The sequence below is a fragment of the Hyposmocoma kahamanoa genome, unplaced genomic scaffold (assembly GCF_003589595.1).
Source record: "Hyposmocoma kahamanoa isolate Upper Pololo Valley unplaced genomic scaffold, ASM358959v1 76, whole genome shotgun sequence".
NCBI classification, from domain to species: domain Eukaryota; kingdom Metazoa; phylum Arthropoda; class Insecta; order Lepidoptera; family Cosmopterigidae; genus Hyposmocoma; species Hyposmocoma kahamanoa.
Window position 1 is genome coordinate 4845912 of NW_020653900.1, and position 27254 is coordinate 4873165.

Sequence of the window (27254 nt, forward strand, 5' to 3'; positions counted from 1 at the left end):
CTACAAGGTTTGTTCTTTCGTTTCTAACTATGATATTTTGTGACCGTCTGTCTTACATTCGGCAAGTAAATATTACACGAGCTGTTTTTTTTTCATTGAAAGTAGACAGGAATTGCCGGTTCTGGGCCACCTGTTAAGTGGGAATGTGGACCTTATGTGTATTATGTGTGTTTTGGTGGTGCTATGAGGGTCGCAGGTCAGGTAATGTTGGTTTAGTGTGTTGTTTGATGCGGTGTGGCTGTTTGCGATGAGCTATGGGGTCAATAATGGGTGGTCATGCGCGTAGGAGAAATACATAAAGCCCCTTTAAACGCTGCCAAGTCATTCTCACCCCACAACCATAAAGTCCACATTCCCACTTAACAGGTGGCCCAGAACCGGCAATTCCTATCTACTATTGAAGAGCAGGTTAATAACTGCAAACCAATCAACTATCTATAAATAACATTGTTCACCTAGCACTCGTGAACGCCTTGCTGAAATAAAAAAAATATTGCGGTTAAGGTAATTCCTTATTATATTTTCTGGTCAGCTTCCCATAGAGTCACAGTCAATTGCCAATTCTAATTGATTTACGTTATTAATTATTACAGTGGAGTTTCGAACAAGGTAGATAACACTTTCAAGGCTAAGCAGGCGCTTTTCAGAAATATTAGTATTACTAAAAATATACTCAGAGAAAATTGTAATCTAATAAATTTATTCTGGAGTTTATAATCATGAAGTATATTAACTCGCTTGAAATATTTACTGAAAATTGGGTGACATTTACGATTTAGGAAGTTCATCGAAGTTTTACAGTGATATTATAATAATTTTGTAGAACGATAAACAACTGCTATGATATATTTGAAAATCTTTACTTTTACATTGTGTTTCGTATTTATTGTGGATTGTAAGTATTTTAATAACATTTTTTCTCCTTATTATTGATACAAAGATAAAACACAAAGAAAAAAATTCCTTCGACCCGACTGAATTGACAATAGCACATTTTTCTCACAATTTGTCAAATCGAACCAGCTTTCGTTGCCTCAACGTGGCTACCGGAATCGAGCCAGAACAAAAAAATACGAATTTCTCTACGTACTTGTTGCAGATCTTTGTATCGGGCTTTAAACAGCTTTTTGCTTTTTTGTTTGTATTGTTCGATATTTGCATCATAGTAATAACTAGGGCTCGGATGAGTATGCCATATAAACTACAAAATATGTACATATAGTACGGGCAAAAAATATTAAAATATGGAAAAAATATGGAGATAAAAAACTACAGTTTTCACATAGACCATAGGTATATTTCCTATATCTATGGACTACGCTTTATTAAAAAAAAAAATATTATTCCACTTCAACATTTCAATCTAATTTTCGTTGCAGTTATTGTTACAATACACAATAACATTTTTTTTTCTGTCTGTTTGGTCGGAATAACGCTTTGCAATGGCTGAATGATCTTTCGACGTCACAGGATGTGACTGGAGCAAACTTAAATTTTAACAGGTCCACATGTGAATAGAACACGTCTAGGTTGTCTTCGAATCTTCCGTATAAATACACTGTTAATTCTTTTTAGTGTATTAAATCCTTCCATTTTATGAAATTAAAATATCGCGTAATATTGAAAATATGGATTATTACAAGTTTTGTGTAGAAATATGGTCTAAATATGGAAAACAACAGTCACTTTTTGATTTTAAATACTATTATTTATGTAGAAAACAAATTAAAGAACATCAATTATTGAAATCAATAATCTCAGTACAGAGTACTAAAAAAACTGACCTCAAAAGTACGTGGAATTACATATAATTACCAAGTTTTATTGAAATCGGTTCCCGGAAAGTGCGCAACCATTAAAATAATTCCTCCTTACAATTAAATTTAGGCGCTATTTATAAAAATGAATCTTCATGCGTGAACAGCCACCCATAGAGGTGTATGATTTTCTTCAAAATAAAATGGGACCACTATGGAGGTACCCTCTTTACAACAAAAAAATAATCATGAAAATCGGTTCACATATACCGGAGTTATAGCGTAATATACATACAAAAAAAACAGTCGAATTGAGAACCTCCTCCTTTTTTAAAATTGGTTAAAAATATATAATAACATATTAATCCGGGCCCTAGTAAAAACAAACTAGTACAATATTTTCACAAAATCTAAATGAAACATTATTATCCTGTCAAACTTAGCATTTTCGGCGGTTTAATTTTTTTTTCATCGTCAGGGGTTTGCTCTCGACGCAGAGTTTTGAATGGACATAAGGTCCATAGCGTTAAACCTTATATGGTAAGTGCTTGTAAAGTGTTACAACTTATTTTCTAAGTCAGACCATATCTTACATAAATAAATAGCCAACACACTTTATTATAATTATTATAATATCAAATTAATATTAATTGCGAATTTATGTTTTTCTTTAAAATATCAAGTGGTGGGACGAACAATTCGAGCTCCTGATGGTAAGAAGCTACACGCTACACGCCTGTCCATAAGTTCATAACAATTGCAGTGCCACTCAGAGGTTTAAGTCGCATAGATCTTAGGTGCACTGCTACTCGTCACCCTGAGACATAAGCTGACAAGTCCCATGTGCCTGTAATTTCACCAGCACACTTAACCCTTCAGAACCGGATAGCAATAATGCTCACATTACTGCTTGGCGGCAGAAGTAGATAAGGTACTAAGGATAAGATACTTCCCTGGACGAACTCTTTCTCAAAGAGCTCTACTGCTACTAAATAATATAATGATCGAACTGCTGTAAAGAAGTTCATAATAATACCAGCTTCACATAATACCAGTGCCGTGGCTGTTCCCAGATACTGCATATGCCGAGTGGTGCCCAGTATCTTTAATTTCAGTTTTAATTTATTATTTTATTTTGTAAGTACGATTTAAAATGAATGGCACTGAATAAAATTTTCTTCTTTGTTTCTTTCTTTTATAATTTTAATGGTTATTGTTTTACTCATACTCGCGTTCGAAAGAAAGAAAGGCACAAACAGCAAATTCTAAATTCGTAAATAAATGTGTTTAAATATGTTTTAGGGTTTTCTGATAAAAAGTGTAGTTAAAATATACATTTGACATTAAGTAGTTGACATAGGGTACACTATAAGTGTCCGGAACTGGCCACTTGCATAAACAATATTTAAAAAGTAATTACAACATTTGAAAATGGAACTCTTTGGCTGTAGAATACAGTTTCATCTGACTGTCACTTGTTTTTACATTATGGCGTCATTTTAGAAATTGGTTGTCTACATCACTATGGATTTAACTCATGGAAATTTTCGTAGTATGATTTTCTACGATTTTAAGTGTAATTTAACAGCTCAGCGGAACTTCACTCGATTTGAAACTGCTTTTGGCGATGAAGCACCATGCAAGATAACTATGTATAGTTGGTTTGCAGAATTCAAACGCGGTCGTGTGAATCTCAGTGACGAATTTCGTGATGGTCGCCCGTCCACTGCTGTTAACAACAAAAGCAGCGATGCTGTGTGTCGTATGATCAAAACAGACAGACATGTGACATACCATGTGATTTGGGCATCTTTAGGCATAGGCATGAGTCAAATACAATCAATACTGCACAAACATTCGGGTGTGAAAAAGCTGTGCTCTCGGTGGATTCCACACAATTTGACTAAGGCTCAAAAAATGGATCGCGTCACTTGGTGCAATGCCATGCTTACCAGATTCAACGAAGGGGCGTCAAATTTGGTGTGGGACATAGTAACAGGTGACGAAACATGGATTTATAGTTACGATCCCAAAACAAAGCTGCAATCGAGCGTATGGGTCTTTCGAGATGAGCCGAAACCAACTAAAGTGGCGCACGTGCAAAGTGCCTCTAAGCGGACGATTGCTTCTTTTTTTAATAAAACTGGACACGTGGCTACTGTTGCTTTGGAGAATCATTGTACCGTGAATAGTGATTGGTACACGACCATTTGTACGCCGGAAGTTGTTGACAAACACCGCAAAAATAACCGTAAACGCCGTATCATCTTGCACCACGATAATGCCAGTTCTCACACGGCCAGACAAACAAATGAATTTTTGAAGGTGAACGACGTTGACCATATGAGCCATCCCGCGTACAGTTCCGACCTGGCACCTTGTGACTTTTATTTATTTCCAAAAATTAAGAACTAGTTACGCGGTCAACGATTTTCATCGCCTGAAGAGGCTGTCGAAGAGTATGAAAAATATGTTTCAGAGATTGTCATAAATGTTTTCAAAATTGGTTCATTCGTTTGAAAAAGTGCATTAAGTGTAACGGAGAAAATTTTAATAACAAGAAACAATATAATCATTTCTGACCATTTATAGTATTTTTTCTTATTCATTCCGGAAACTTATAGCGCGCCCCATGTACATATTTTATACAGACACTTTCATTATATTTTAATCAGCCGTTTTCAAAAATACCTTAATTTTCTCTTTTAACTTATTAGCAGAAGAGGCTCCCTGTGAAAGAGTTCGTCCAGGTCTGTACTGCCACCTTACGTATTTCTGCCGGCATTGCTCTGTACCGCATTTGAAGGGTAACGGTGCTGGTGAAATTACAGGCACATGGGACTTATCAACTTATGTCTCAGGGTGTTGGGCGCAGTGGCAGTATCCGTCAGATCTTTGCGATTTAAAGCTCTGAGTGGCACTGCAACTGTTATTATGGACAGGCGTAAAGCTTACCAACAGGCGCACGACTTGTTCGTCCCGTCACTTAATATTATATAAAAAAAGTAGAAAAATAATTAATTAAATTTAATTTAAATTAATTTATTTGTAAAATTAAAAATAAGGTATTTAATTAATAACTATTGTAACTATAGTGAAAAAATAGGGTGGTTTGCATTAATATTAGACATAACTGGTTGAAGACTGTACCACCTCAGTCAACCGTGACCATGGGACCTGTAAAGGGCCCGAAACGTCGGTCTGTTTGAAAAACAAATATACGCGATTTAAATCCGGATTTCCTATGTGTAACAATCGCGAAAACCTAAGAACTCGATAGAAAAAGAATTATTATAACTGCATATAAAGGGCATAACTAATTTCATTGTTACTTTTAATACTAGATTCATGAATCTAAAGGGCACAATTATATTCAGTTGTGTCTTTTTTCTATGAATAATAATAATAGCTAGCCTATCTCATATATTCCCACTGCTAGGCGAACTCTCACAATGAGAGGATTTTGGGCTGTTCCCATGCGGACCCAATGCGTATTGGGAACGTCACACAAACCATTAAATTGCTTTGCAGGTTTCTGCAGGTTTCCTCACGATATTTTTCTTCACCGAAAAGCTCGTGGTAAATTTCAAATTAAATCGCACATAAATTCCGAAAACTCAGAGGTACAAGCCCGGATTTGTACCCACGACCCTCTGCTTGAGAGGCGATAGGTCAAACTATTAGGCTACAACGGCTTCTTTGTGTTTTTACGAGTATATTGCAATTGAACTAATAAAGGAACAGTTCCGTGTATAACTAAATTTTTTTTTTGTTAATAGTGTTTCTAATTAAACGTCAAATATAACTTTTTACAGTGAACAGTCTGTATCTCTACTATGAGATTACAGTGACAGTGATCGCTAGCGACCACGTAAGATGTTTGTCAACAAAATGTTGTTTCTTCTTGTGACCGCCAGGTGTGCTGTATAATTTGCCATACAAAATTGAGAAGTAATTTAATTAAAATCGAGTTCTTAGGTTTTCACGAATGTTGCACATAAAAATGAAACTATTTTTCCGGATTTAAACGCGTATATATATAAACGCGTTTTTTCAAATAAACCAACGTTTCGAGCCCTGTACACAATTGTCCGTCGTTCACAATTGAACGTGACTATCAATTAAATGTTGGTTTGTTTGAAATAACAAATATTCGCGATTTAAATCCGGAAAAATAGTTTCATTTCCTAATTCAATTTAATTTACGCGGTCGCTAGCGGAACCTGTCACAGTAAACTTGTGGTAGAGGCATAGATTATTGAAGTCAGTTATGACCTTGCTATAGATTCAACAATTATTATTATTTAAGTATATTTCCACAAAAAAAAGATAGATTTGCCATCATTTCCTGATCCCGAATATGTACAAAACTCGAATTTGATAAAAATGTTTGCTAGGCCCTTTTTCATTCGAGGGCAGTACTACTGATTTTGACTTCATTGTTCTCACATATGTCGCTAGAGGCCGCGAGTTGTTCTTTCCGGAAATTTAATCACATTCTACTAATTAAATAGCCATAATATTCAATTATAGTTATTTAATTAGTCCACTATTAAACACTGATGATATACAGAGTGTTTTTTAAGGAGACGGTGTGGGGAAATCCGCAACTATAGAAGATTAATTTTTTTTTTGTGAAAACAATTTTCGCATAGTGAATCAAGTGTGAGTTGTCCATAAAAATTAATAAAATTGACCGAATTTTTTTTAGTGCTGATCGACCCAATTTCATGAAGGGATCATTTCGTTGTATGGGACCATAATGTATGGGATGAAAAAACTCATATTTCATAAATGTATTTCATACAAAATGAATAAAATGTACAAATGTTATGATTATGAATACCAAGATCGAACACAGAATTATTTTTCATCTAGTCCATGCTGCACCGTAGCATTGCTCTTATCAATTGAGCAACGGGTCCAGTTACCGAGCCGTCAAAATTCTCCTATGTGTTGTTCGTTAAAGATCTTTGTACTGGTTTTGGGCATTCGTCGCCGCTAGTGACATCTAGTGAGAGATTTACGAATAACTTTCTCACCGCAGCCAAAGTTTTGTTATATTTTTTATGAAAAGAAAAAAACGATCTTTGTATTTACAATAAAAGTAATTAAAATACTCAAAGTGAAGAAATGTAGCGAAATCTTAAATGTTAAGACTGTAGAGAGAGGAAGAGAGAAATAAAATTGGGCACAGTACCAAAAGCCCTAAACAAAAAGTTCATTTATCGAGTTCTTAGGTTTTCGCGAGTATTGGAAATTGAACTATTTTTCGGATCTAAATCGCGTATATTTGTTTTTTCAATCAAACCAACAACGGCTGACATCAGCCGCCGTGGGCTTAGGACCTGTAAAGGGTCCGAAATGTTGGTTTGTTTCTAAAGCTTATTTATTTCTTTCACTTGTATTTTGTAGTTCAATGCTTGTTTCAAAATATAAGCATGTTGCTTCTTACTTTACGTTCGTAAGAAACTCACTGATAATAATTTTTTTTTAAGGTATACCTTGTTAAACATCAGTGGTCTCATGCGTTTTACGAAGGTTGGCTCTGCGGTGGAGCGATTATACATCCGTTACACGTTCTGACGTCAGCTACTTGTGTGAAAGACGTTTACAATATTTACGTTATCTCTGGTCTTAAGCAGTATATATCAAATGCATACACAGATGACAACAAGTGTGTTAGAAGAACACGACGGAGAATTGTATCACTGTGTGAATTTAAAAGTTAGGTCGTTCATTTTTTGAGTTGTTAGTATTTTAAGAATAACCCTGTACATTCTCGTTTATAAATGCATAATTAAGTATTATGTATAAATATAATATCAATACAGAGTACTAAAAAACCGACCTCAAAAGTTCGTGGAATTAAATCTATTTGCCAAGTTTTTTGAAATCGATTATCGGAAAGTGCGCAAACCGGGATTCATCCCGGCTCATCCCGGCTTTGGTCTAGGCTCATGTACGGGACTTAATACAGGAGATAACAAAAATCGGTTCTCACTGCTTAAAGTATATACCTATATATAAATAAATAAATATTCATAATGAATATTAAGCTAAGGAATGGAATGCTCTACCGGCATCTGTATTTCCCGAAAAGTACAATTTGGGGCTATTCAAGGCTAGAGTGAATAGGCATTTTTTAGGCAAACGCGTCCCATCGTCGGTCACATCGTCGCTTAACATCAGGTGAGATTGTGGCCAAGCGTGTGTCTATTATATATTAAAAAAAAAAAAAAAAGCTCTGCCTTCATGGAATAATGGCATAAGTGAAATTACGTCAAACATGTTAATTGCTCCATTAGACACAGAAAAATATAACCCACATCCTCTCCAATTCTTGTAACTATATCTACAATATTAGTCGCTAGAGTTACAAGAATTGGAGAGGATGTGGGTTATATTTTTCTATATATATTGGAGCAATAAACGCTTTTGACGTAACTACACTTATGCTAATCTTCCATGACGGGTGCATTATGTTTTTTATATCATAATATTGGAAAAACTATTTTGCCAATAGAGCAACATCTTACGTTACATATGTAGTCATGGAAAGTATGATAATTTAAGTTCAATCCAATTTAGTGGCAGAGCAATAAAAGGCACAAAACACATTGGAACGGAAATTATTTTTTCCTGATCTTAAGTCGCGTATATTTACTAATGGGACTTGTAAAGAGCCCAAAGCGTTGGAATACGATTTTAGAACCGAAAAATAAGTTTCATTTTAATATTTTTATGTATTTCAGGTGCTGAGTATAACGTGACAGATTTTTATACGTACAATTCGTCATCTGACAACGGTTTTCCACATTCAACTTCTTGGGCAATGGGCAATCTCGGATTAGCTAGAATCAATTCACCTTTCGCGTTCCACAGCAACGATTACACTACATACTGCGATTACAAACCACAAATTGTGTCTGTGAATTTCTTGAACAAGTACGAAAGGCCAGGCATACAGGGCATTTTACTAGGTTGGGGGAATCGAAGGTTTTATAGACCCGTAAGTATGATTTTATTGGAGGACATGTTAAACACTCTTTTAGACAAGACATCTAGTGGCAGTAGAGCTCCTTGTGAAAAAGTTCGTCCAGGGAAGTACCTTATACTATTTCTGCCGCCAAGCAGTAATGTCAGCATTACTGTATTCCGGTTTTGAAGGGTAAGGATGCTGGTGAAATTGCAGGCACATGGGACTTGTCAACTGATATCTTAGGGTGTCGGGTCAGTGGCAGTGCCCCTTAGATCTTTGCGATTTAAAGCACTGAGTGGCACTGCAACTGTTATAGGCAGGCGTGTAGTTTACCATCAGGCGCATGAATTGTTCGTCCCGTCACTTGATATTATAAAACAAAAGTTCATTATAATTATTAAAACAAAGATTGAATACTAAGAAAAAATTCCTTCGATTTTATCATACTGTGTCTGCTAGCTCAGTTGGGAGAGCATCAGCCTCAATATGCCGAGGTCGCTAGTTCTAGTCCAGTCGCATCGAAGAAATATTTCTTATTATTATTTATATTATTTATTAATATCATTCAAAGAACAATGGTATTTTCTCTGTGAGAAATATCACTCAAAGAACAATGGCAAAATCTTTTCCTCTGTGAGAAATGTCACTCAAAAAACAATAGCAAAACCTTTTTCTCTGTGGGAAATGTCACTCAAAGAACAACGGTAAAATCTTTTTCTCTGTGAGAAATGTCACTCAAAGAACAATGGCAAAATTTTTTTCTCGGTGCGAAATGTGACTCAAAGAACAATGACAAAAATATAGTTAAAAAAGAACTGGTTAGAGTCTTCAAATGTCTTCATTACAAGTTAGAATAAAATAAATTCATTAGGTTTTCAAATTCTAATAGCGGTCTGGAAATAAAAAAAAACTGTAATGACTAAGTAGTATGAAACCGGACTGATACCTACAACTGTCAATTTCAGTTTTTTAACGTTGAGTGACATGCCGCCAAAAAAAAGAATTTCAGTGTATGCGTATGGATACGGTCCACACCCAAGGAGCACACTTTAGAAGCCTTAAAACTGTTGTATCTATAAACAGTCTTTATATGGTATACATTTAGATAATAGTTCTCTATAAATGGTTTTAGAAAAAAGAAATTGTTCTTATAGACTTATTTCACTCAAGTCAAAATTTTGACACCTTCTTAATACCAAACAACTTAATTAAGTGTAATCTCTCTTAAGATTTACTCTTATAGTCCTTATTTTAAGTTCATCTGTAGAACAACTAATTATTTTTAGTAAAATTGTTCTATACACATCCAGTAAAGCCCATTAATACTCTAAAAACTAGTGTTCTTAAGTTTATTCTAGATATATTTAATTTATAGACATTCTGTAATGTTTGTACTTATTGACAAATACGTTATAATGCGTCTTCAGTAGATTTTATTTAAAAAAATACTACAATTATGGTTTTTACTCTATTGGACGTTGTAAGAGTTCATACAAAATGGATAAAGTAAAGAATATTAAAAGATCTGGCGGAGGTGGTAAACCTTGGATATTAAGTCACATCATTCGATATAATCAGCGTTGCCAATGCCACTTGTTCAAAATCCCCAAAAATCACTATAATAATAATAACGTACACACTCAACATAGCCCCGCACTAGGGAAACCCTGTGTCGCGGGTGCCATGGACACACACGTAGACAACCACAAATTACATCCAAATTTACGAGAGAAATAAATGTAGGCCATACAAATATTTCTCCCGACCCGGGAATTGAAGCTGGGACCTCTGCATGGCAGTCCGGCATGGTAACCGTTCGGTCACGGAGTCAGTTGTATTAATTATAATATTAATTAGATTCAACATTAATCTGTAATCAGTCTGAACAAAAATTATTTTTCTTTGCCTTACAAAATTAAGTAAATTGATTATTTGTTGTGCATTTGGTGATAGTATGTTAATGTTAGAAATAATCAATGAGTTTCGACCTATATTTAATATTTAAAGTTGACGAGTGGTAAGTTGTGGTGTGTAAGTACTAACTGCTCGGCTTTGTTTATCAATAGCTGATTTCGTTTTGCTTCATACCGGGGACCGTCCTAAGCGGGAGAAAGAATCGCGAACTCAACATGCACCCACTGGTAATTTAATAATTCAGAACCAAGTGCTCTAATCATAATTCTATTTAAGCTGCTTGTTAATAATACGAGGGATGTGCGATGTTGAATAACACGTCGATATAGTCCATCACAGTGTTTCTAACAGTAATGATCAAACTAGCGATGCATCAGCAATTGATAGATTAAACAAAATGATAAAATGTTAGAATCCCCACATTTTCCTCACATAGCGCCAATCCCCACAAAATCCCCAATCTATTTGAAAGTCCCCACAAGTTGGGGAATTCCCTACAAATTGGCAACACTGGATACAATAGTCGTAATTCGCGCTCAGGCCGGTCATGGTCATTTGTTTGTTGACAAATAAATAAACATTGTGAAGTAATTCCGTGTTGCGAAATGATAAAAACAATTGAAATGAGCGCGTAAACTGCTGTACTTCAATGTTGTGTATGTGTATTGTGCCATCTATCAATAGAATACAGTGAAATCATTGTGTGAAATGTGGTTGGCGTGAAAAAATAACCTCAATTTTGTAATGAAAATTTTATTTCTTCCATCACAAGTTAGGTATATGTCATTAAAATATTCCTTATATTTAAATGATAGAACTAAAGGGGGGCGTTTAAATAAAAAGCACTTTAAAAAAGTTTGCTTTTTAATATAAGCACACAAGAAAGTTGTGCTCAGTTCAACACTCAACAACTACATTGTTTACGACATATTTAATCATCAAGTCCCGCCATCTATGTTTCCTAAACAAACCAATCGTCAATGAAATATCATAAACTATTGTTTTAAAATTGATGTCATAGACACAAAAAAGGACAAAAAAACGCAAAATTTTATAAATACAAATAAAATCTTATCATAAACCATTTTCGCTGTCAACGCAATGTTGCAAGTTGTTTTTTAACATCTATGGGCTTAAGCGTTTTTCTAAACAATTACTAAGTTGAAAAGCGTTCAAGTGAAAAGTGCTTTTATAAGTACCCTTATTTAAAAAGGTACTAAAGGTACGTTTTAAATTTGAAATTAATAAGGAATTTGAAATTAATAAAACCGGGACGCAGTAAGTAATGCTCACATTGTTGCTTGGCGGCAAAAATAGACAAGGGGCAGTACCTACTTCTCTGGAGGAAGTCTTTCACAAGGAACTCTACTGCTACTAAAAATCGCTTAATGTACATCATTACCGTCTGGTTATGTCTATGTGACATAACTTATAACAAATAACCTTAATATACAGGCTGTATATTTGAAAGTGAGACATATTCATACATGTCATAGTAAATCATGTTACACCTTAACATAGATAAAATAAAATTTGGTTATGGAATAGAACAAAAAATTAATCAACATATGTGTTTTGAAGTGTACATAGGAATAAACCGATTCCCTTTACGCTTGATTTCGAGTGCAATGGGAATAATACCAAGCGAGTGCCGAGTGAGACAGCAACAATAACAATGATTTCACATCTCCCGTCCTACTTAGAACCGACAAAGCACCTCATTTCTCTAGAAAATAAAAATCACAAACTAATAAGAGATATAAAAACTAAGTTACTTACCTACGCATGTTATGATGAAAAAGGCTGTTATCGAAATAATTGCGTTTCAGTTTATGCTAATTATTTTTTACTTCTGAACTATCGTCGAAATGTTTTACATGCTAAAAAAAGACAAGTTTATGACTTAGTAACTAGTTATAATTTAATAAGAATTGAGGTTTTTGGCGTAGTTAAAAATGTGAAATCAAATTATTTACACTGACTGATTTTTTAGTTATTTACAGCTTATTTACACTTACGCGATACGAAGCTGGTGTTCAAAATGTCCACCGTTTTCTACAATGCATAGTCTAGCACGTCGTAGTAAATTTTATTTTAAATTGTTCAACACAAACATATTTTGCATCACAGTATAAAATGCTGAGATAATCCTCTCATGCAACACTTCGACACTGTTCACCTTCTCCGCGTGAACTCCGATTTGGGCACAGTTCAATAGCTCACCTCACTCTATCACCAGTTCACACAATTGACTGAGATCATCTCAGTCAATTCGACGTTAGAATAAATATCCATTTTGCGCGGGCGAGGGCCTGTTCGCCGGGGTGCAGCCATCGGGCGAGCGGAAGTACAAATAATGTATGTGTCTTCGCTAGGCCAAGGTCGCGCGTGCACTGTCTCTCCAAACAGCAATTTCACAGATGCGCCCGCGCCCGCGCCCCCACCCCCGCTCGCTGTTGCATCGGAGCAATAATAGTGATGTGCATAGATTTCGATAACTAATGTCATTCACAAGTAGTAGTCGATAAAAAAAATTAAAAAAACATTTTTTTGTAACGTTTAAGTTCATTATTTTATTATTCTCTATAAGTATATCCCACTTTCAAATATTTAGCCTGTATATTTGTTTAATTTTTGTAACGTTTTAGAGAGGTGACTTAACAATATACAATGAAAAGGATCTCCGCTACACGTCCGTAGTAGTTGTGAATAAATCGCGTTGTGTAGAGAAGTATTCACATACTAAGTTGAATCTTACCGAAGACGAGACTTTATTGTGCATAGATGGGCAAGGTATTTTAAATGACTATGGGTTGCCTAACGATTATGACGACACTTGCTTTAATTGCGAAGAGACGGAAGTAAGTTATAAGAAAAAAATAATTCTATAGTTTCCCTCCATTTGTATTGTTGAATCGGCATATAGTAAGAAAAAGCACCAACGAATTTAAAGCGACTCTGGAAGAGAGGCGGTAAAAGCTGTTTACGTACGTTGAGGGAAACATCCTCATCCTATATAATATCATTTTCACCTCACTAGCTCGGAAAGGCTTTCTTTCTCATTAGAAATCTGCGAGCAAAAGCGTTTTTTCCACGCTAGCATGGAAAAGCTTTTTGAAATTCGATCTTGACGACGGATTGTGGTGCACCTAACCTTTTCTTTCGATGAAAAAAAAAACATAATGACACTTTCAAATGCGCGTTTTGTCCTTAGACTTCTTTTATTTTTTTTCCATCCTCTAAGCCTTAGACTATGGAAACCAAAAAACATGTTATATTGACATATATAAATCAGACGTTATATGTATATGATGCATTTAGACGTTGAAAACATAAGCATTTTATTGTCTTTGTTTAATTAACTACTGCGTGCCGTCGCAAGCCTAAAGAGATAGCATTACATTGATTTATGTAAAACACGAGAATCGAAAATACGTAACGTCATCTTAAATGCCAACTGTCCTCATTTTACCATTACCATTTTACCTTTGCCTATGCTGATGACAGCACAGTTGTAGATAGGTACTTGACCAATGCAAAGATCAGTGGAGAGGAAATCCAGTCTTGTCGCGAGTGCATGGTTAGCCGTTTAGATCTGACACTCCAGGAGTCTCTGATTGGGGCAATACCAATCTTGTGAAATTTAACGCTACCAAAATGCAGGCGTGTCTATTCTCCACAAAACGGAGTCCCTTTGAGCTGACTATGACTTTTCGTGATATATCCATACCGATACCCGATTGTCTTCAGCTACTTGGAATGGACCTGTCGGCCAATTTGAATTTCGGCAGATACATTGAATCCATGGCCAAAAATGCAGCAAGGAAGTTTGGGGTGAGGCGTTACTTTACACCGGGACAGTTGCTTCTGCTTGTACTAAGTACAAGTCCGATCGTACATGGAGTACTGCTGTCACCTTTGGGATGGCTATGCTACATATCAACTGGCCACTTTGGATTCAATTGACAACCGTGTCAAGAGGCTTATAGGTGACTCAGACTTAGTGGAGGCGAAGCTGCAGAGCCTTGAACACCGCCGTAAAGTTGCCTGCTTATCGGTATTCTAGAGGATATATCACGGAGAGCGTGCGATGGAATTACACGATTTAATTTCGCCTTCCCCTTTCCATCACCGGGGTACTAGGCGTAGGCTTGAGTTCCACCCCTATATTGTAGATATTCCAAAGATTCGTACGAAGCGATACGCTTCCACATTTATATGGCGAACGGCTATGGAGTGGAATATGGACGTTATAACTTGGGTCTTTTCAAGGCGAGAGTGAATAGGCATTATTTAGGTGTGCATGCTCCAAATCCGTCGACTTCATCATCACTTTCCATCAGGTGAGAAGGAGGTGAAATGCGCACGTATATTTTATAAAAAAAAACTATGATTCCGCTTGAAACGTGGGGGACAACGTATGACTGCGAACTCGAGGCATTTTTAAACATCTATTTTGAGCCGACCGTCGCATTAATCGGACAAATTTGTATCTAAAGCGACTCTCACAGCTCTGTACATAAGTTTAGTCAAATTGGTTCTAAGAAATAATATGTTACATTTTGAAGAATTTGGCTCTTTAGAACATCTTTTTTGGATGTAAGTTTAAGTGTAAATAGATAATACTATGACTGTGAAAAATATGTATTTGTATATTATTTTAAAGTATTTATTGATTTATTTTATAATTAAATAAAAAACAAAATTTGTGGAAATCACTGGTCAAACGAAATAAAGTAATTAGGAATAATGACTGACATTAATAATAACGTAGAAAAAAGTTTATAATTTTTCTTATCTTAGAGATTAAACTTGTTCTGACACGAGTCGTGCTCACAGAAGAGCCAATTTAAACTAACCAAAACTATCCACATTACTTTTAACTTTACAAACAGCTGGATGGGATGATAAGTATTGTAAGATAATCACGTCTGAGGAACCAGTGGTAATATCACAGAACAATAAAATATATACAGTAGAAGTCCTTAGTTTGAGTGACACGCGTGCCAACAGTTAGCGGAATTTTCGCGCAAATTTGAGCTCAGTCCGCCATTTTCGCTTTGTTATGTTGTTATGACGTTATGGTCGTGTCAAAAATCTCGAAAATCTTAGAAAAATGCCTTATTTCGCTACTTTGCTGTGTTACTTGTAATTATTCTCTATGGTGGGGTTTCGTACCATCAGCCTTATTTTATTTTTAACATTTTCAATTTTCTGCTCATCGTAATCATTTTTTGTTACAAGAAAAGAAAGTAAACCTTATACCGCTTAGCACACATCTAGAATTCGTCGTCGTTCAGCTATTAACCACTAGATGGCAGCACATAGATTGAAATTTCGTATAAAATCAAAACGTCGTAACTTGCAATAATAGATATTGGTGGTATTGAACTTTCAACGATATGCTAACAGGGTAAAATTTTAATTATATTAACAGTCCACAATTTGCTATATCTTTTAAACTTGAAACTTTGACCAATAGAAGATTTCATAGTGTTTCAAATTATGAATGTGTGAGTTTTAGAGACAACGGTTCTGATAGTAATCGATGCTTAAGGCACTTTCATTATTTTTTTTCTTCAGTGGGTAACAAGTCTTAAATTTCAGCCGCCGGATTCCGATCGGCGCCGATGGTACGCAGGACAGAACACGCGACCACGAATAACAACCTTGAATTGGTTAAACTCTTATGGTAATGGACCATGTCAGGTTAGAAACTATTGATGAGTCTCTTTTACACAGAACAGAACAAGCGGGAGTTGCCCTACTTGTTCTTATGGTCTTCTTATGCTCTTGTATCTATGGTCTCGTATCTTACTTTGTACGTTACACAATTTTATTAACGTAGATAAAGTGCATTATGCTAATTTGCTCTCCCTGTTTACTAATTAACAATTAGGACTTTAAAAAAAATTAGTACTTTTAATCATACAAATACTGGGTTAGACTATTTTTGGTTAGCTAAAAAAAAGCGTGTAGTTAGACTGGTGTTATCATAGTAACTTTTCATTTATTTAGCTCTAAAAGTTCCTATTTACGATAGATCTAAGTTTGGCTATGTCCTACATTGAAGAATTTTTTAGTTGAACTTTGCGAAAGATTGCCTGAGTTATTGATCATTGGATGGATGGATTTTTTATAGCTTTTGGAGTTCACCTTAAAGTAAGCATAGTTAAAATTCTCGAAGTTTCTGTACGATTTAGGTCTTCAATAAATTCAAGCCCTACGTTATTCAGAAAGATTGGTTTTATGCAGAAGAAACTAAAATGAACCATTTGATTTTGATTTAAGAATGATCAGGGTGGTCCTTTAGTGGTATGGATTGGTGGCCGGGAAACTGTCATTGGAGTGGCGTCCGCATTTATGGTCACGGCGAAGATGGAATGCAAGGGTCCTTTCATTTTTGCCAGTACTGCGTGCTCAAGTGAATTGATTTTTTGCATAATATCCTCTAAGCTGTAAGTTGATTTAAATTACTTTGATGACAATTTTGAACTATGTAGTTTGCATGTGACGTAATACACTGCGATTGATTGACTTCAATGGCCCAACGGTTTACCTGTGGATTCTGAGGAGGAGGTTCGATTCCCGGTAAGGTTAGTTACACATGGCGCCGCGGCGGCGGTGCCTGTATTTGCCGCCGCGAGGCCGTAAGAGTTGCGCCGTTATACCGCAGCACCAGTGGCGTGATCAACTGAAATCGTACATTAGTAGACAATTGCGGCAGTGCTCGCCGCCGTCGCCGTGGTTCCAAATTCCAAATTCCATTTATTTGCCACACCAACAAAAAAATTATAAAACATACTAATGAAAAATCTAACATATAAATAGTAACTAACACAAACACAAAACTATATTTATGGTCACAGATGTGGGGCGAGGAGTCCGAGCTCAGTATATGCTTTGCAAACTTGGTTTGCACAGCACTTATTTTTTGATTATTTGGTTTCAAGTAACGCCACCGTCGCGGTGCATGTATGAAAGTGTGTAAACAAATGCAAGGGCAACTATAATTGCGGCGATTACAGCGGCGACGCGGTGCCGCCGTTGCTACGGCGGCAGCGCCGTGTGTAGTCAACCTTAGAACAATTTGAGAAATTAAATATTCATAATTTGGTTTTAGTCTGGGTACTCACAGTACAGGGAATTACCTAGGTCGAAACTAGATAAAGAAAGGAACTAGAGGAAGAATTACTTAGATGGAAGAACCACGAAGCTACTCAATGTTAAACGAAAATTATATCTAACTCCGTTTTAAAGTAGGGTTTTGTTGAAAAGTAACTATTAATATCGCCTAGCCAGTGTTCAATTTAATTTTTTTTGTAATATCAAGTAACGGGACGAACAAGTCGTACGCCTGATGGTAAGCTACACGCCTGTCCGTAACAGATGCAGAGCCACTCAAAGTTTGAAATCGCAAAGATCTGAGGGGCACTGCCACTGCGCCCGTCACCCCGACACATAAGTTGACAAGTCCCATGTGCCTGTAACATCACCAGCACCCTTACCCTTCAAAATCGGAACACAGTAACGCTGATATTACTGCTTGGCGGAAGAAGTAGGTAAGGTGGCAGTATTTCCCTGGACGAACTCTTTCACAAGGAGCTCTACTGCTGCTAAAAAAATCGAACCAGCAAAACTTCCACAAAGTTCGTCTATTCCCTTATTACCTTTACATTTATATTGTTTTCAGTCGGCGCAGTGCAGAGTATTGTGAAAGCGTGGCTCAAAGATCAGGCGTTAGAATATACCAAACTTACATGGATTGGAATACCACAAGGTAGGTTTACATTTTTCGTCACACTTGCTTGTAAACTGTGTCACAACATGCAGGCAAAGTCGACCGTAATGTCCTAAATTATGCCTACGGTCATTTTCATTACGTTATCACCTTATGGATTTTTTACGTCAAGATTAAGCAAAAAGTTTTTATGTTCAAAAAATCTAAATGACGCTTAAATTTGAAGTATAAAAAAAACTAAGCGTTTGCAATTTTGCTAAATTTATTTTGTGAATTCAAATTGCAGTGTTTTTTTAATTTGGAAATGATTTATTTTATAGGCTGTTGCTATTGTGGCTGCATGCGTCTGTGCCTTCTATAACATTTTAGTTCGTGTTGATCTATGGAAGAATTGCTGAAAATCTGTTTCAAAAAAACAAAATCTCCACCATTTGCAAAATTCGTAAATGTTGTATTGTGGAGCGATATTTATTTATACAATAAATAAATTATCGTTGTATTCATTTTCTCACAAATGAAAAACATTGTACGTAGCGCGGGCGGTACAAATTACAAACTTTGAGTCATTAAAGCCCTCAGTCTTCGGTTTCGGAATTCTATCAAACTCTCGTTGGTAATTTCTTATTTACATCCCAGAAATGGAGACGAAATAAGGGCCATCCATCCCTGGCAAGTCATAAGGCCTTATATCACTTTTAAATATCAATTCACGTTTGGGATGAAATCACAAATTACAAAGCTGAAATGTTACAGCGCCAACAACTGACCTTTTTGTACGTCTCCGTATATTCCAAAAATATTTTGTATTTATTGTAATAAAGATAACATCTCTAACAATGGGGGGCTGTTCCATATAGGTGGTGTGGGAAAAAGAGCAAAACATTTTATTACAAAACGAACGGAATCACATTTTGTCGGTAATTAAATATTAAATATGTAATTTTAAAATGTCGGTCCATTATAACAAAGCTCAAGTTAAATTGGTCGATTTGAAGTGAAACAATTGACGACACCCGTCAATTGTTTCGAATTCGGACTGTCTAATTGGAGCGCATTTGTCACTGTAATGATGTGGCAGAATAGTTTTCAAACAAATTAAATGACATTTGGTCTCTATTTCTGGTTATGTACTCGATGTATTCTTGTATGTTTAGTTTTACCAACAATGTTATCAGTTAAAAACGTCACTGAGTGTTAATTTTGGTCAGTGCGATCAGATTCGTTAAGACTGATGGACAGACACCGAAGTAGTCTTTTTTAAACGGCCTCGTATTTGCCTCTACGTTTATCTGGGCTACGTAAAGTTTCAGCGGGCGTCATTTACGTAGCTTCTTCATTAACATTACAAAAATTCGTCATTATATGTGTGGTCATAATCATAGATATAGAAAAAAAGGGGCGTGGTTCGTGTCGCCTCGATATGATGAAAATGATCATATCGAGGTGACACGCCTACAAACGTCGCCTTAGTGACATGGCGATCGTTGTACATACAAGTTCTCTCGTAAAACGTGAAAATGCCAAGTTGTAGCGATAGACCGTGTAACTAATTGAGTGAAAACAAAAATTTTTAAACCAGGAGATAACATTCTACCAGGTATTTGCATTTTTAGTTACGTTTTCTATTATTATTCAATGTTTTCTTTTTGTCTCCTTAGAAATTTCTAGACTCAAATATAGTAGTGATGTTCATTTACGATGACTGATGTTTATCGACAATAAATTTTTACCGATATGTTTGAATTTCTTACTATGATTTTTGTAATTAAAGTCCCTAAAATATCGAAGCGAAAAGCATTCACGTTAAATTTAAATTATTACTAAACATTTTATTTCGAGTAACTTTAACACAACTCATATTTCGGACAACCGTTTCAATTTCATGTCAATTTTTATGTTGCTGTTGCTTGAAGAAAAATTTATGTGTATTATTGTTTTAGATAATTTAGATATTTAAATTCCATTATACTCGTAGATTAAACGTAGAGTATTTTTAATTCGAAATTAAATGAGTTCAAAATAAGAGACGATTGGATTGAAGCTGCCGGAAAATCGAAATATTGGTTTTCTTATTACTATTTCTGACTTTGTTTAAATTTCCATAGCAAATGCATTTAAAAACTAAATAAAATAAAATTGGCTTTATTTTACATGTGCATGCAAAATAAATTAGGAACAATTACAAAAAATTACATAAATCTTTCATAAAAAACAACATAATTTAATTTATTAAATTCGTTGGTCCGAATTTACGCTTGACAATGACAGCTTCACCAGCCCGTGGTAACGTATAATGGAAAACTGACACTGGCGACGATAGCCATTTTTTTATATTATTCTTATAAAACTGACACTGGCCCAAGCCTAGTGGCCGCCATTAAGAAAATTATAATAATTTATATTAATATATTAATTTAATAATACACCAGTACCAGTGTGGGTATAGTATGAAAAATGGAATATTTTTTTAATATTAAAAACAGCCACATGGTTTCTGACTATCGATTAGGTAGGACCACATCCCTCGTTGAGTAGCGTCAGTTTAAGATTAATAAGGTTAACAATTCACGGAGCGGCTTCCATCCGCGCCCGCCGGTGCTGCGGGACAGCGGTTTTATTTCAATACTCACGACCCTGCAAGTTTTGTGCGGGCACGTAGCCGCCGCGATTGCGAGCACGAAACCGTTGCGATTGCGGAGCGGACCGTGAAGTTAGTGGGAGTTAATCGCAAGTTGCGCGGTTAATAGAGAACTTATCCCGCGTGCGCCTGAACCGGCCGCCAAAGTGCGCGGGCGACTACGGCCGCCAAGCGCACAGGTGATCGCGTCCTGCGCGGTTCTACTAGTACCCCGCCGCGGTAACCGCGAGCAACCGTCACCACTACAGGCGTAAAATTAGTAAATTTTAAATTTTACATACTTAACTATCACATTCTACAGATGCCGCGGCAGGTGTGGGTGAAAACCGCTCCGTGAGTTCTTAGTGTACCGAAAAATGAGTTTCAGCGCCATCTAACGTGTAATAGTTAACTATTATATACTAGTAACATTTTTACTAAAACCCCTGATGAACGCCACCTGATGGTGATTGGCTGAACCAGGATGAAAAAAATACTGACATATTGTAATATAACTCTTACTCAAGTAACTGTAAGTTTAATTTTGTTAAATTTTAAAATTGTGTTACGTCGTTTTCACGTTTTAAGCCCTACCCAATCAAAATCTTTTAGTTATGGTAGTAGATAATAGAGCGTAAAGTTTGAATTGCACACAAGCTAAAAAATGGCGACATCGGTACCCGATATTACATAGCGTCATTACATATCTCCCCTTTTTTCTATATCTATGATCATAATTCATACTAGGAAATGAAGCTATTTTTCCGGATTTAAATCGTCATATACTTTCAAGTGTAAGTGCAAGGAATGGCTGCTTAATCTACACAAGACATCATACTGTTGGTCGAAGGTGATGTAGGCTCTGTTACGTCATTGAAAATAATAAAAGTAGGATTATAATTGGAATTAAAGGTGTACTAACTCTATGTTTTTTCCAAATTCCATTCTCTGCTTGTTGTATTCTATGTACACAGTGCAATACTCTTTGCTGCTAAGTGCAGTATGTTTGGTGGTCGGTACGTATATCATTTTAAGTTTTAAGGTTTGTTATTTATGTAGTAAACGTATATAGTGAGTGAGATACCCTCCTATTTATTTATTTATTTATATATGTATTCGAAAAGATACCCGTCTCTATATGCTACGGTGTCTCCAGCGACTTGCCAGGTGAAGCCTGAAAACCAGCAAATTGCTAAGGCTTTTTCCTTTTCTTCGACATAGATTTAAGCATTGTTTTATCTTAAATATTGTTGTGTTTTCTGTTGAAGAATAAAGCCTTTTTATTTTTATTTTTATTTATATTTGTTTTTTTATGAGGTGTCATACCATCGAGTATATAACCCTTCGACTATTTTTTTTCCATCCTCTAAGATATAACCAGAAATAGAGACGAAATGTCATTTAATTTGTTTGAAAACTATTTTGCCATGGCATTACTGTGACAACTTGCATTGGCTATCCCGAATTCGAAACAATTGACGGGTGTCGTCAGTGTGTGTCGTCAATTGTTTTACTTCAAATTGACCAGTTAGCTTGAGCTTTGCTGTACTGGACGAAAATTGCAAAATTACATATTTAATGTTTAATAGCCGATGAAATTTGATTCCGTTTGTTTTGTAATTAGATGTTTTGTTATTTTTCCCCACACCACCGAATGGAACAGCACGCCATTGTTAGAGATTATTATTTTTTATTGCAATACATACATAATATTTTTGGAATATAAGGAGACGTGTAAACGAGAGTTGATATTTATAAGTGATGTATCACTGATGAATTACCAAGAATGTATGGCCCTTATTTCGTCTGTGTTTTTGGTTATATACTCGATGTCTCATATAAACACGTTGGTGTCCATCGTACTGTCTTAATATAACATCCACAAAATAAATATGTGCGTGAAAACTCGTTGAATTTTATCAATATGTTAACGCGGCAGCGCTGAGAGCGCCCCGCATCTAATCTCCTGCTTCGCCTGCCCCGCGCCCTCGCCTCGCGGGTAGCCCGCCACGTCGAATGACTGCCCATCTCGCCTCTGGACTCCTGACGTTCCTGTATCCAGTCCTTGGACGCCACTCAGTTATCGCCTTACTCCATCTGACATCTTGTCTCCGTATCAGGTGCCCTGCCAGCTCCGCTTTAGCTTCATAATACGATTCAACACGTCCTTTACCTTTGGTCGACTTCGAATCTGGACATTAGGAACACGGTCGGTAAAAGTAATAAATCGTCGCCTTACCTACTTAACCTTGTATCTTATTCAGGAGATGGTAAAGTATCAATTTATTTTAAATTTCTTATCAAGGGTGTTAATTTGAATGTACTACTTTAAGAATATAAAAATAGAAAAAGAAAAAGAAGAAAAAGGTAAAAGTCAGTGTGTGAATATGAAGGAAATGTGATGTCAAATAAACCTGCGAAATTTGTAAATACAATCCATTTTTAGCGTTTCAGTAACTTTGTGCTTTAAGATACGAGTTTGAGAAAATAAGGCGACGAAATGCGTACTAAATTCCAAGTCGTTGTTACTTTCTTCACCGGTCCTTTACGTTGTTGCTACTTCTCTATTTAGAAGCAGTAGGCGGCGACTACAGAAAGTACTTGGAAATCGCACTGTGAAGCGGTTGTTGGTTTTTTTAGATCTATATAGCAAAAAATGGTACCATATTCTGATATTTAATTTTACGGTAAACGATGTCATTGTCCATAAACGGGTTAAGCAACTTTGTCTTTTATGGCCCTAATAAAGTGAACTTGTTTGTTTCAGTTTGAATGAAACAGGAAAGAAAGCCATTAAACACGGTCCAGCGACATATTATGGATATTACAGAACGAATAACAAACCTCATGTAACTACAACTACGTCAAAAATGTACAAATTAATTTTATACAACAATATTTAACAATAATATTTTATGCAACAATAGACACAACTTTAGTCAAAAGTAAAAATTCCATTACGAAAGGAAATTTACTTGCTATATTGGTGTAACAGCGACAGAAGATATTTTTGTGAAATGAACAATTTGAAACCATGATATTGCTATTTGCAATTTGCAATATCATGGTTGGGAAGTGAAGAACCATACTTCATTTTTATCTTGTATCTTCTAGTGATGCCTCATTGAACCCTTTGCTAGATAGAAGTATTGTCAAAAAACAGAAAGATCTGGCTGAACAATCTCATGTATTTTGCGACATGCCAGTATCCGTGGCTTTGGGATTGTAAACTTTAAATCTATGAGACAGAGACTACATATTCATATCATATCATTCATTAACAGCTGAAAGATTCTTCTTGTTATGAAATTACAAAACACTGTATTGAATCATGGAGTGTTTTGGTTTGACACGATAGAAAGTCGTTTTTTATTGTTAAAATTTGAGCCGCGACAAATGTTAGTAGACCCCCGCTCATGTGCTACTGATCATTCCCAGGCCAATTACCCAATAATAATATTATTTTCCAGCCAACCACAAGCTGTAGCTTGAGACCACAGAATTGTTGAGGTTGTACACATGACCTTGAACCATAGAAACTTGATCTTTTTTGACCTTCACTGGATTACATCCCATCTGATCAAAAAGCGAAAAGGAGTCCCTGTTTTATGAGAGCGATGGAATTAACTCTGGAGCGCGAACTAGAACCAATTTAGAAAAGTTCTGTGTTCCTAAATACCCTATCGAGAATCGAACTCGAATCGAAAAAAGAAAAAAAAGGCGTCATCTAGTGCCAATAGTGCCAACCGCCAGGTCACAAAACATGTCAAACGTAGATAAATAGTCGTAATGTGAAAGTGGATTGAGTAAATGCTCATTACTTAGTAATAAGCTTATTATTTATTTGTTACATTTAGGACACAAACGGGGACAAAGCGGACGAGATACGTGACCCTACATGAAGCTTCGCAGATGAGAGCTGAAACTCTCCCTGAGACTCAACCTGGGCGTAGTCGGTAAGTGGGTTACTGAGCCGTTGTCGTCCACAGACATTTCAATATTTACCACTAATTTCTACATGGTCATTTGTCCGGAGTTATTCTATTATAGTATAACAATTATGCGCATAAATTCGCATAACAATTATACGGGATTTATTATTTTCGCGCAAAATTATACGTCACAATTGTTGAGCCAGATGATACAGCTGTCTGTTTTTGCATGTAAGAGATTTTTTATCATTGGCATGTATTTTAATTTTAAACAAATTGTTGAGATATTGTGCTGTATTCTATTGTTTGTTTTGTACATCCAGGAGTAGCATTTATTTAGTAGCAGAAGAGATCCTTGTGAAAGAGTTCGTCCAGGAATGTACTGCAACCTTACCTATTTTTGCCGCCAAGCAGTAATGTCAGCATTACTGTGTTCCAGTTGTGAAGGGTAAGGGGTGCTGGTGAAATTACAGGCACATGGGACTTGTCAATTTATGTCTCAGAGTGACGGGCACAGTGGGAGTACCTCTCAGATCTTTGAGATTTAAAGCTCTTAGCGGCACTGCAACTGTTATGGACAGGCGTGTAGCTTACCATCAGGCGCACGACTTGTTCGTCCCGTCATTTAGTATCATAAAAAGAAGCAACTTTGATTACGATCGTCGTGTCACAGAACTTCGTAGATGACTGATTAAACTTCACGTAAACAAGCCATCAAAGCCACCCCTTCTGTGACCTCACCCAGTTTAAGCTGTCAAACTGACAAGATGTTGTAAACAAAAAATCATTTTGATCGAGATTAGTTACATAGATATCTAATAAATTATTTATCTAATGATTAGGTAACAACACGATATACATGTATTAGCTAAGATGTATCCTTCTGTAAAGCATATTATGTACACAATAAATCGAATTCTGTAACATTAAGTTTCAAGTGATAACTGTCTCCGAGATAACATTATGTCTGAAATTACATATGTACGCCTAATATCAATGTCTAACGTCAAGTATTTTGACAACGTTTAGTAATAATAATCTCTCTTGGTGTGTAGGTGTGCTTTGTGAATGTGTATATGTGTCTTATTAATATGCGTGGCTTTGCTGGGAGACGCTGGTTCGAATCCAACCGAATCGAGGTGAATTTTGTGGTGGAAGTTTCGTTCGTTATTCGTTATTTGTTTATAACACTGGTGGAGTAATGTCACAAAAAAAAAATTGAATATCATAGCAGTGAAACATCATAACATTCAATAAAACTTAATTACAATTATTAAAGTGACATCTCTAGTCAGCGGCTGGTAGCTGTAAAGGTACCTCTCTGAGTGAAGAAAAACTTTCATAGATTTCTCACAGGTGGCGCTACTGCAACAAACACATGGCAAAATTCGCGAGATTCGTTAATCCGTTCCGTGGCTTAGTTGGCATAGCATCAGGCACGGTTTTCTGGGAGACGCTGATTCAAATCCAACTAGATCAAAGCAATTATTTTCTAAATGCTCGATCTTTGTTTAATAATTATAACAAACTAGTGGAGTAATTTCACAAAAATGTTATTGACTATCATGACGGTGAAATATTCTGATATTCAACAAAACTTAATTATATACAAATAAGCCAAATTAAGTAAAGCTATTTAGAATTTTTTTATTAATATTGCATACGTGCTTTTATGACGTAACTGCTGCAACCTGTTTCTTATTATTTTTTCAGCTCTGCGGAAGGCATTGACAAAACAAATGATTACACATTTGATGAATACAGGTAAGAAGTTTTTGTGTTAAAAAAGTTTAAGAGTTAAAAAGAAAGTGAATTAATTTAAATTTGAATTATAACCATGCACGATATTTTTCAGTGAAAATGTATACACGTCTTCTAATCCTTACGATACTAACAGTGGCGACTATTGGTAATTTTTTGTTATTTTTCCTTGTAGGTATATATAGTTTTACTTTAGTAATTATCATTTGCTAAAACGGTAAAAGAAAACATTTTGTTGAAACTAAACGTGATGGTAACGTTTACCTTTACAAAATTCTTAAAGATTTGAAGTCCACAACTCCCTGTGGCCTATAAACATCTCTAAGACCCTTGCATAGTCTAATTCCTGAAAGCCAGAAACTTCTTTGCATCTCGATGCGTAGTTTATATTATCCCTATCACAGATAATAATATAATAATATACTAAAACCAGACAGATACCCAATCTCATACAAATATTTTATCTGTAAGTCAATGCATACAAAGGAATGTCGCACACGTAGGTAACTCCGCTTATTCGAACACTTATTTTTATTCTTAATACTGAACA

General features: G+C 35.8%; 1 protein-coding gene across 2 annotated transcripts in view; it reads left to right on the top strand.

Moving 5' to 3' along the window:
• The first annotated feature begins 638 nt into the window (after positions 1–638).
• The window catches only part of LOC113232470, a 28813-nt gene continuing 2197 nt past the window's right edge, over positions 639–27254 (top strand). For both annotated transcript variants that reach the window (XM_026467212.1, XM_026467213.1), the window contains exons 1-12: positions 639–895; positions 2236–2297; positions 7256–7484; positions 8513–8769; positions 13302–13514; positions 16261–16362; positions 16945–17111; positions 18347–18433; positions 23779–23883; positions 24869–24967; positions 26657–26707; positions 26799–26852. In XM_026467212.1, the coding sequence (XP_026322997.1) occupies positions 841–895; positions 2236–2297; positions 7256–7484; positions 8513–8769; positions 13302–13514; positions 16261–16362; positions 16945–17111; positions 18347–18433; positions 23779–23883; positions 24869–24967; positions 26657–26707; positions 26799–26852 (1481 nt within the window). In that variant the 5' untranslated portion in view covers positions 639–840. The remainder of the gene's footprint in view (positions 896–2235; positions 2298–7255; positions 7485–8512; positions 8770–13301; positions 13515–16260; positions 16363–16944; positions 17112–18346; positions 18434–23778; positions 23884–24868; positions 24968–26656; positions 26708–26798; positions 26853–27254) is intronic.